The 11,861-nt window shown below is 38.7% G+C and overlaps 1 protein-coding gene across 2 annotated transcripts in view; it reads left to right on the top strand.

Annotated features, from left to right (window-relative positions):
- RERG (RAS like estrogen regulated growth inhibitor) overlaps positions 1–912 on the top strand; it is a 108,324-nt gene extending 107,412 nt beyond the window's left edge. Inside the window, exon 5 of one of the 2 annotated variants that reach the window (XM_074168535.1) lies at positions 288–912. In XM_074168535.1, the coding sequence (XP_074024636.1) occupies positions 288–695 (408 nt within the window). In that variant the 3' untranslated portion in view covers positions 696–912. The remainder of the gene's footprint in view (positions 1–287) is intronic. The other variant, XM_074168536.1, reaches the window with a different exon arrangement.
- Positions 913–11,861: the final 10,949 nt, after the last annotated feature.

The following is an 11,861-nucleotide window of genomic DNA, read 5'->3' on the forward strand; positions in this document are numbered from 1 at the left end:
GTGGTCGATGCTCACACTGCACAGTCCTATGCAATTTGTGAGCTGGGTATCGTTCAACAGAGACCCTCTTCCAATTGCCTGCTACCAGCCTGTCCACAGGCAGCCCATGGCACCTTGGCAGAGTAGATCTCCTATGCCATATGATAAAATAAGTGATGTGCATAAAGTGCAAAGTCAAGTAGATATACATGGCTTTGCAGGCTTTGGAGGACCAATGTCTAGCTGAAGACCTGATGTCTTTTTCATAAATCAAATTCCTAAGGCTGGTGTCTGTCTTTTCAAAACAGGAGGACGCTATTCAGAAAGAAGGACATGTGCGATGGGGTGAAGGTTTCGTGCTGGTTTACGACATCACGGACAGAGGCAGCTTTGAGGAAGTGCTGCCACTTAAGAACTTGTTGGATGAAGTTAAAAAACCCAAAAATGTCACCCTGATCCTGGTGGGGAACAAAGCAGACTTGGATCACTCCAGGCAGGTCAGCACAGAGGAAGGTGAAAAGCTGGCCACAGAACTAGCATGTGCTTTTTATGAGTGCTCTGCTTGCACAGGAGAGGGCAACATTATGGAGGCCTTCTATGAGCTCTGTCGGGAGGTACGGCGTCGAAAGATGGTCCAGGGCAAGACTCGGAGACGAAGCTCCACCACCCACGTCAAGCAGGCAATTAATAAGATGCTTACCAAAATCAGCAGCTAAAAAGAGCTGTACTAAGCCAGAGAAGCATTTTAGAGCATATTAGCTTGAAGTAGGGACGAAGCAGGCAGAGCACATTTAATTAAAAATGGTCAAAGCTTTGCAAGTAAAAAAAAAATAGAAAAGACAAACCACACCACTTTTTTGAATAACACGGGGTCAGACTTTTTTCCTGTTTTGAAATGTATTTAGCCACACTGCTTCTGGCTAATGTGGGGGTAAAAAAAAAAAAAAAGAAAAAAGAAAAAAAATGAACTCCAAAGGACTAGATGATTGTGGGGATTGGCACTGACAGAGCATCTTCTGCTTCTACAAGGCTGGCTCCAATCCCCTGCAAGTCAGTAGTGCCTAAACATCATTTCCAGCCAGCCAGCTGCTCAGTAGCCATTGGAGAGTAAGATTCAGCCCTCGATCTGTCAACAACCATCGCAACTGGTGTTCTCAAGGACTGAATACACGTAGAGGCTGCTGTGTTGTACCAGAAAGTTCATCTGACACCTTTCACCAGCTCTAAATTGGCGCGTTGTGTGCTTTTACTCCAAACTGTCCTTCCTTGTTGTTTTTTTTGTCAAATATATGAGTGCTGATGTTCTTAGCAAGGTATGCAAAAAATATAGGAAAGGTCTGCTTCATGGAGTGTTTAGCCAGCAAGACACACATTTCAACAGAGCTGAAGTTTGGCTGCTTTTCCAAATCCTCTGAAACCGCAGAGTTCATCAAGAAATAATCAGCTAGTCCAGTGGCATTTCAGCATTTCCCCCCTCAAAGTGCAGTACTGTACTTGGGGAAATGAGAGTGTGCGTGTTGGGATATCAAAATAAAAAAATAACCATATTAGTATTGATTTAGTTATGGGTAGTTTTTAGATTTTGTTTACATTTTTGTTTTGGTCTTCTTGCAATTCAAGTAATTCCTCTTATTCTATCTTATACCGAAGAAGAACTGAATCCATGGGAAGGCAAGTATTTAAAGTCTAAGCCCAAATGCAAATCAGATGTGAATGGCCTCTACCATATCAAAAGGCCATATTTTCCAGCCGTTTAAACTTCCAGATGTTGCTTGAAGCACACTGTGGTTTAAACCAGCACAGGTTTTTTGTGACTCTTATCTGGCACATTCAATTGAAAGTGCATTTTATCAGATTTTGGTGCCTGGGATGAAAGGTGTCCAGTTTTTTCTCCTCCCTCATGCATCTCATTTAAGCCAGCTAGCAAGTTTTGCCTTGTTACTTGGCTTGTTAACTGTATGCTAAGAGATGCAAGAACCAAAACTGAAAAGACTTTCATTCAGATTGTGCTCATCTCCCACCAGTTGTGTTGCATCCCTTTAGGCAGCGTGGTGTGCAGCTCAAACCGGCATCACGTAGAACCGCAGCCAAAGGTTGGGATGACAAGTGGGAATATTAGCAGTATTCTCCTTTGAGGAACAGCCCTCTTGTAGCGAGTACTTACAACTTCATTCTCCACTGCTTTGTACTTCATATTTGCCTCTGTGAGGAAGTAACCCCAAAAGGCTATCAAACCCAAATTGCCACAGATGTAGGAGAGTGAGGATATCTCGTTGGATAGCACTTTATAGTTATAGGTAGCCATAGAAGAGGTGTAACTCGCTGGAGAATCAAGCGTGTATATCCCCATGGACAGAGAAGAGTCCCAAATCAGGACTTTTCAAAAGCATTTGCTTAAAGATACTTTACCAAACTAAATTTAATTTAAACATTCTCTCACATATACCTTTTACCCAATCAGCATCAAAGAACATCACATTCAGGTGTATATTTTATTTGTTCTGTTGTTCATTTTCTCTGCTTCCCCCAGTCTAGAGAGTGAAAATTCATTCCAGTCTTCTGGAATCAATATCTACATTTTGGTCCTCATATTCAGGTATGTTGCCATACAGCAGCTGCACACACTGCAATGGAAACCTCTCCATGTGCTTCTGGGCAGGAGGTTCTTGCAACAGGTGATGTCACTATCTCCATCATCTGTTTCTAAACTGTTGGTCATGTCTGTAACTTTTGTTTAAAAAAAAAAAGAGAGAAATTTTGTCATTCTTAGTCCTATTAGTAATACAGAATCAATATGAGCATAAAAGAAAGAGGTAGTGCCTGTTCACGCACCGGTAGTCATTAGCTGAAGGTCTAACATGTATGTTACAACATCAGGAGCCAGAAGTGAGCTTTTCACTAAGTCATTCTGTTATCTTCCAAATCAGTGTTGTTGCACAAATCTGAAATAAACAAAATCCTTATCTGCAATCCCATGGCAACATAGCTGATGAGGAAAGTGATTATGTCAGTATTCTAAGCAATTGCTTTATCTCTCTCTTAGACAACTTCAACAGTTCTTTTCTCTGAAAACCTTTCTTGGGTTTCAGAGTAAGGCTGCATTTAAAATACAAAAAAGATATTATATGAATTACAAGAGAAAATGAATTTATCATATTCATATTAGGAGATTTGAAAGGAAGGAGAGGCTAAGTTATGGCCCTAATACTTTCCCAAAGAATCCTAGCAAATTAGATCCTCTTTTATAATGTCTGTATGGAGTAGTTATAAAATCCTGGTGAAAGAAAATGTTCCACTGTGCAAACATGACTTGTTACATAAAGAACCTCTAATAAAAATAGTAACATTCCTTTGCAAAGACTGAATTTGGAAACTGCCAAACATGATAAACACTCGGTCAAAAAGGAGGCTGCTATTTTGTGACCTTTCCTCCCACACTAACACAAATTTCTTTACTTAATTGCTTTTTTTTTTTTTTCCCCTCAGTGTAATGGGCTGCTTGTCAACCCAGTTATAATATGGTATATTATAATTTGTTGATACATATTACATAGTATTAAATGCAATCTGATTTAGTGTTGCTCACGATGTTGCAACATATTATTGGCTATGCTATAAATGTGCCATATTCCTACAATGCAAAAATTGAGCCAAAAAAGTGCCCAAGCAGTGAAAAGGCCAAATGCAACATGAACCCATATTCAGTAGCTTTTCTGCAGCAGACATCAACAGTTTAAATTCTGTTCCTACTGCTGCTATTTGAATGTACGTACGACACTAACATTATATTCCTCTCCTCTGCTGTCATTTTTGCAGAGAGAGGGTGGGAAGGACAATAAACAAAAAGGGGGAGGAAAGGTGAAATGGATACTTGTTACCTACAACAAGTTGATTGTCATTTAAGAAGTTTTTAAATATTTATCTTCAATTGATGAAGAGTTAGTCATGCCCATGCTGCAAGACCTGGATCAGGAGCCAAGACTTCCCTAGAACTTTGAGAATCTTCATATCTGGGGGTTCGGTGCAACCACGGATGGAAGTGAGGGTCAGCCACTGGGTTTGCACCTGGATCCAGAGAAGTTGTCCCCAAACCTGGGGATAGTTGCATCTGGCAGTTTGCTACAAGGCTAGTTGATTTTTATATATATAATGATCTGTATGCATTTTTACATTAAAAATATGAAAGCTTGTGCTTGTAGATAATATATAAGAAAAAAATAAAAATAAAAATAAAAATAAAAAGTGTTCTCTGTACTGAACTCTTATGCATTGATCTTCAGATAGTTGTCTCCGAAATCATGTCTTCCACGAGCCCAGGGCCAGTTCCAGAAGTCTTGATTCAGTTTTTATTCAATCTTTGTCTAAGGAAAACAAACAGTGAATTTTGCCTGAATAAACACTTCAGCATTTAGATTAGTTTATTTGAAATTATTTGGCTGCTAGGCCTGGAATTGAGAGGTTGGGCAGCATCTACAGTGAAGCACAGAATCGCATGCCCTTGCTAACTGTTTCAAGGCTGACCAGAAAACCTACAGTGCCAGGGTTATTAAATGACCTCAGTGAAACACTTCAACCAAACTCTGTCCTGCTGACTCAATAACAAGAATCTTGATTCCAAACTTCTCTGGTAAAATCCTGGCTAAAAGGTCTGGGAGATCCATGCCAGTGATTTGGACAGAGACAACTTTTCACCCGCGGACAGCTATGCCCATTTTCCAAGGATAAATACAATGCGCTGTTGTTCTGAAGAGAAGGTACATTATAGGTACCTTATGTAAGGTACATTATATCAATGGTATACAATAACACTTAGTGTGGGTATTAAGCTATAGCAGAAGCTTCATTGCAGAAAAAAGAAACCTTCTGTAATCCCCTGTCTTCTTTCCTCCCAGCCTGGGCCAACCAAGTAACACAGTGCATGACCATAAGCAGCTGAACAGCAGTGGGAGTATAAGAATACCCGCTCTGGCAGATTGCTGCATAAAATCCAGGTGCAGGATCTATGCTGTGAGGTAAAACCTCCCAAAACTAGATAAAGCATCTTTCCAATCACTGTCCGCCCCTGTAGCGCTGCAAAGTAACCTTGAGTTATATCAAGCTGCACTATAACTTGCTCCAGTCAAAACAATGTTTCCTGCAAAATAAGTAGCTGCTGTCATAAAGGCTATGTATAAACAATGTTTGGGATTCCTTTTATCTTTCTCTTTAATGGCTCAATCTATTTGCATATCTTGAGAAGAAAAGAAAAAAAATAGAGACTTTAATTAAAAAGACTCCTTGGCATTTTGATGTGTCTGCCTTTATGTTCTTTGAAAAATTAAACATATAATGAAAACAGTGTCATCTTAGAAACTCTGATGTTATGCACTTTATTTCCATTACAGATGCCAGGCGCTAATTACTGCAGGGTTATGAAAATACAGATCAGCAGCTTGTCGTCCTGTACTTTGCAAGGTTACTAGGAGGCGATAATGATGGCTTGTGTGAGGCCAGTTCAGTCTGATTTCTGTAAACACAGTTCCCCATGAGGAAAGCTGTTGCTGCAGCTCACAGCAGAAAGACACAGGCTAAGTTCCTGGGGCAGGACTCCACTGACTCCAGCAGGGTTACACACAAGACAGGTCAAGCCTCTGGTTCACAGCCTTGGTAACCAACATGTGGAGAAAACACTCCAATAGCCAACTTTTCTCCACTTGAAGGATCTCTCCTCCATTTTTGGTCTGAAGTAGACTGGTAGGAAACTGGTAAATTGGAAAATATGGTAGGAGTTTGGTCTCCTGCCTTTTTGGACCGGTCTCTTTCACATCTACTGGATTCCCCAAAGAAGCACTTTTTCTTTTCTCACTGCTATTGTTTTAAAATAAATGTTTTTTGAAATGGCACGTGTCAGTACATTGATATCCAGGTATGTCGTATGGGCAGAGGTTGTATCACTTTTCAGAGGATCCTCTCACAGGAATGCAGTATTTACAAATCCCTCTGGATGTAAATTCTTAAAGCTGAACACAGCTGCTCTCAAGAGTTGGAAATCAATTTTCGTTGATAAAGGATTATCTAATAATTAAAGTGTAGACCCCTTTGTCAATTACCATGGTCCTAAGCCAGACTGAAACATTTTATATCACTAGGAGCAGCTACATCCCACCATGAAATAGTAACATGCAGGATAATAAAAAAAATAAAAAATAAAAAAAACCCCACAATTTGTAGACAGACCTCAAATTACACATCACAGAAAAAATGTACACATTTTTTAATTTTTTTATTTTAATTATGTTGTATCGGGAATTCACAGAATCTCATTTCAAAATCCAGCAAGTTATATTTACTAAGAATACATCAGTAAAGTAAAAAATAACGGTTTATTATCAAACTACTTTGTCAGTACACATTGTTTAACTCCATCCAGCTTCGTGCTTGTTCAGTATTTCAGGGTTCCTTTTTAAGTTACGGAAAATAAATACCTCTGAATAACTTTACTCGGTGTTATCCCAGCTATACTATTCATGATTCATTTTCAACTATTTTCAATTAGCTGCAAATAGAGGAATAGAGCATTTTTCTCAGTAACACAAAAGCATGATTCTACCTGAAATCTTAACAACTGAAATGTGATGAATCAGTATACCAAGTAATGCCAGTGACATACTGGAACAAAAAGCGCCTGGATTCTGTGCAAGCCTTCACAGATCAGTCCCACTACAACATTTCCCACCAAAACTTTCAACTGAGCATGAGATCTCTGGATTGTCACGTACAAAAGCATGTACCTCTACAACCTGAACTCAACAAGTAATTTTTTTTGATGGCAGTAAGAAGCTCATGTCATGGAGAGGGTTCATTGCTGTAGGGAGACATAATCTCTCATCCACACAGATGTGGCATGCTATATCAATATTTACAGACAGATTTCATTCTCTTGGGTTTGAGCTGCTCATCACTTCTGCAAATGAGAACTGCATAATTTTGACCCAAATCTGAAGTCCAAGAAAATCAGTTGTCTACCTAGAAATCTTTCACAGTAGCCATTTCTCAACCCCAAAGAGCAGCAGTAGAGCAATGAGCAAGGTCTTGTAAGAACCAGAGAAAATGTCAAAATCATGTCGCCTGACGTCTTTTTTCTTTTCAATAAATGAGGACACCAGGCATAGAAAAGGTAAATCAGTTGTCTAAAGTCATCACAGTGGCTTGTGAAATGTCAGCTATAAAACACATCCTCTGAGTCAGTGATTTCTGCTTTCAAACATCCAGAAAATTAATTTGATTCTTTTAGTTCTATTCATCTTCTGCTTTAAAAAAAAAAAAAAAAAAAAGAAAAAGAAAAAGAAAGAGAAGAAAAGAAACAAAAAATCTCTACTTTAAAAAAGAAATCCAAACAAATTTCTTTTTGTTTTGTGTAGTTCTACACAAAGGCCTTTGCTAGAACACTGAACATTGACACTTGTTATCCACAAATCTTTTACCTTCTAAGGACAGATATAATCACAACCACATTTGTGTAAACATTCAATTCAATTCAGTACAAATCTGGGACAGAAGTTTATATCTATTGGAATCCAAATTATTTAATTTTTGCACTCTGAAAGCAGGGAATATTTCCTCTCTTTAGAATAGAATACAACGCCAAAGCAGAGAGTGTTATCAACAATATTAAATACATGTAGTATTATTATGCCAAAATGTATTTAACAGAAATCCATATAAAAAAGAATGATATGTCTGTGTGGACTGAAAAGAACAAAGAATGTTGGATGAGTTCTATAAATACCAAATTTCTTTTAATAGACCCATGAGTTGCCTTTTCCTACTTTTCTGTGTTTTTCAGTATTTGAAATAACCACAATAAATACAAAAAGGTTGTCATTTTCTTTAGGGACTTTCTTTGAAGGACAGTATTTCTCTGGTGTGAAATTAAAACATTCAAAGTTTATAACTCAAAAGGAAACATATCAGGAATGACATCAGAAATGGCAAAATACTATTTTAGATATAAAGAAAGGTAGGGAGTAGAGAAAGATCTTCAGACTTCCTTGAAAAGAAGCTAATTACAGCCTTCTGAAGGACTCTGACATTTACACATTGTGATGAGATGTTATATGAGGTTTAATCTTGGATTCATTTGAAGTAATTATTACTGCAGGGAGAAAAGAAGAGATGGATGAGATGGTATATCTTGGTAGCAGGCCATCAGGTCTTCACAGGCTAGGTTTGTCCTCATTCTGAAGCAGAGTTAGTTACCAGCCTGGTTTCAGACAATTTTGCCAATAAAACCTGCTGCCACTCCAATTTTTGCAAACATATGTCAGTAGGAAAAAGAGCTGGAGACTGAAAGATTACGGGGTTGTATTTACCTTCATAGCCATTGAGTATTTATTGGGATTTTAGAGATAGCTGCAGGCAGAAATCCAGAAGGTACTGAAGGCATCCATAACACAATAGGCAGGATGTTGTGCCACACTTCGCCCTTGTGTTGGCCCACATTTTTCACCGAAGTTTTCACCACCATATTCTGGGTTGGTTTAATGTCTTTGTCCTCTTCAAGGATACACCTGAAAACTGTTAATGCAAAAGGTTAGTGATTTCAGGGCGAGTTTGGTTTTGTTTTTAAATTGAAACATTTAACATTTACAAAAAACAATCTCCACCACGCTTAATGTAGATATTATTGTGATGAGCTCAGTGAAAATATCTAGATAGCTGCTTAAGAAAGCTATTTCTTAGAAATATGTTAAAAAGAAAGTATCTTTGGGACAAAATTCCAATCTTTTTTGTGAGTTCATACACAATTTGATATACTCCATAGTTTTCTAGTGTTAACTTCTGATCAGTAGGCCTCTTATTCTCAGCCATTCTCATGGATTCCCGTAAACCTTTATTAAAACAAGTTGCTTTATTAAGATAGTTGCACAGAGCGTGTCATGATCTCACAGATCATGTGAGTAGTCTGAGGTTATTAACCACTGGTTCTAGTCAATTTTCCATATTCAAGGAGGAGTAAAGGGAACAATAATTCTCACATCAAAGAGAAAAAATATTTTTTAAAAAAATATTTATTTTATGAGAGTCTGAAGATTAAGATATTTGTTATTGAGTTTGGGTTTTTTTTCTTAGTATATTGAAATGACTCCTTTAAGCTAAAGGAGGCTGTAGAGATTTATTGAATGAGATTCAACTTAACTTGTAGGAAGGCTAAATGAAATACAGAGGTCAGAGTCAATATAATGCACTTCCAGCTCATAGTCTCAGTGACCAGGAGGAAGAAGCAGTGTACAGTTCAGTACCAACGTTCCCAAAACAATCACTATATTTCAGATGGAAATGTGCCATATGCTTTGGGTTCCATGAGTTGTTACTTCTGCTTGTCTAGCCCAGGTCTCAAGTCAAAAAATAATGTCTATATTGTCCAGAGTTCATTTACTTCCATTCACACATTTGAATGTCTGGTTTCCATTTAGATGGCACAGAGATCCTTAAGGCTGTGTGCCGTTCTGTGCTTACTTGGGGATCCAGTGAGTAAAGTTCATTGCTTACGTCTCCGTTACCCTCCTTACATGATGCTACCTTGTGTTAACACAGCTGAGGCTGGGCACTCCACGTCACTAGTCACTGAGGAAAGGGTGGAACAGCACCACTCCAGAAAGATATTTCAGACAACCAGTGTCACTGTGTCTCAAAGAAAAGTCTCTAATGCAAACACTTTCTGACAAACAAAACACCACCTCTGTGGGGTTTGTAAGCCTCAGATCTACATCATCACAGGGCTTTCATGTGGCTTGACAAGACATGTTCTTGGCCACACCACTCAGCTGACCAACAATTCCAGCTGCAGATGATGACTCTTGATCTATCATCTGTGCTTGATTTACAGCCACAGCATGCTTTTCAACTTAGAGGCAGAAAGGCTATGCACTTTTCACACATGGTTCTTCATGGATTTGATCCAGTTGCTTCTTTGACCCAATCTGAACTTTGAACATAAAATGCACAAAAAGCGTGGTGTTTTCAACATGCAATTATTGTGGCTGGCTATGAAGTTCCAAGAAGGAAATAATCTGATTCTAATCACATGAAGTGAATGTGTACCAATGGCAGACTTCAGTAGTAGTCAGGGAGACTTTCCAGAAAGTCCCAAAGACTGGTGAACATATCAATAAGACTGTTGAGAGGCACTTTGCTGAATTAATTTTCCTTTTCAAAGAAAAAGTTATACAGCAGGACATGACTAGATGTCCTGGGTTGAGAGACACAGGACTAACTTTTCTTCTAATGCTGGGGAAAATTACACTTTTAGAAGACTCTAGTGTCTGAATTTGTGAAAATATTTACTTTATAGCCAGCCAGGCTCTGTGGGATTCAAGGTTTTAGTGTTTTCAAGCCTTGCCAGGTGCAGGAACAAGGAGGAGCAAGGCCTGGGCATTTGACCCAGGCTGGCCAACAGGAGTATTTCATACCATGAACGTCACATCCAATATAAATTAGAAAAGTTTGCTGCGTAGCGGGCTCTCTCCCTGATGGCGGCGGTCCGGACAACTCCTTGCCCCGGTGCCGGAGCCCTGAGGCCTTCCCTTCCTCCTGAAGCCATTGCGCTCGCAGTGTCTGATACTTGCTACCCACTGCTGGGAGTGCACAGCTTCCTACTGATATAGTTGGCTGAGTATAATTTCTGTATATCTTATATCAGTATCGGGATTAATACTGGTTCTTTAGTATTATTGTTAATTATTTAGTCTTAGTCTGTTAAATCTATTTATACTTCAACCCTTGTGTTTCTTTGTGTTCCCCAATTCCCCTTTCCGGGTGGGGAGGGGTCATCGGGTGATAGAATAATTGTCTAACGACAATAGATTGTTATGGGTTCTCTCAAACCACAACACTAGAATACATTGCAATTCACTGCCTAAAGACCTGCACTGAGACTAAGTTCAGTTTTCAGATTGCCTCAGACTTCCTTCTTTTGATCCTGAGCAAATAAATTAGATGAGACCTGCTTCATAGTTTACTAAAGTTAATAAAATCATTCCCTATATGCTTTCAGGAATGTTGGGATCTGAATCTTTACCCTTACACTTCTGTTCCCTCAATTAGATGAAAGGGATAACAGTTTATTGACCCCTAATCCCTTTTCATGTTTCTGTGGCACATCATGTTAAATATGTATACAACTCCTGGCATACTGGGAGCCCAAACTCCACATTTGGAGACAGTAGGCAGTAAAATGAAAAATTAACATTGATCATCTCATCTAAAAGCCGCAGTGAATCCATATCAGATGTAGTCATGACCAAGCCTATCTAATTGCCCAACTGTCTTAAAAGAATTACTGTCTTTATCCTATGAGTGGGTAGGCAGTGATTTGTAAAAACTGCCACTACAATTCTTGTGAGGCCAGCTTCCTATCAGTCTCATTGCAGAGGAATTTTCTTGAGGTCTTGTGTCCTGGATCAAAAAAATACTTACCAATGAACCTTCCATTGCCACAGGGTTTAAGTCTTGTGACTGCAGAGAGAGAGAAAAACATGACCTAAGTATGCATGAAACCACACAATAAAATTGCCAAAGTGGTTGCTGAGAACTATCTAAAGAGTTTTTTAAAGCTTGTGTTAGACTACTGCATGGATATGCCAATGACTAACATTTACAGGACACGCCCAAACATGGAGATTCAGTTCAGGAAGAGATCTTGTGTCACATCTTGAAAATAAATCTTGACTTCTGTATGTCATCACTACTCTCAAAGTGATGGTATTGCATAATTTAAACACACAGACACACAAGTACTTGCTGATAAAAGCATTTTTAACTAGTTTCTTTCTTTTACATGGATAAAGAAAACATAGCTTATAGCACAAGAGAGGAAAAGAAACACCCTTTTCTGGAACATG

The sequence above is a fragment of the Numenius arquata genome, chromosome 2 (assembly GCF_964106895.1).
Source record: "Numenius arquata chromosome 2, bNumArq3.hap1.1, whole genome shotgun sequence".
NCBI classification, from domain to species: domain Eukaryota; kingdom Metazoa; phylum Chordata; class Aves; order Charadriiformes; family Scolopacidae; genus Numenius; species Numenius arquata.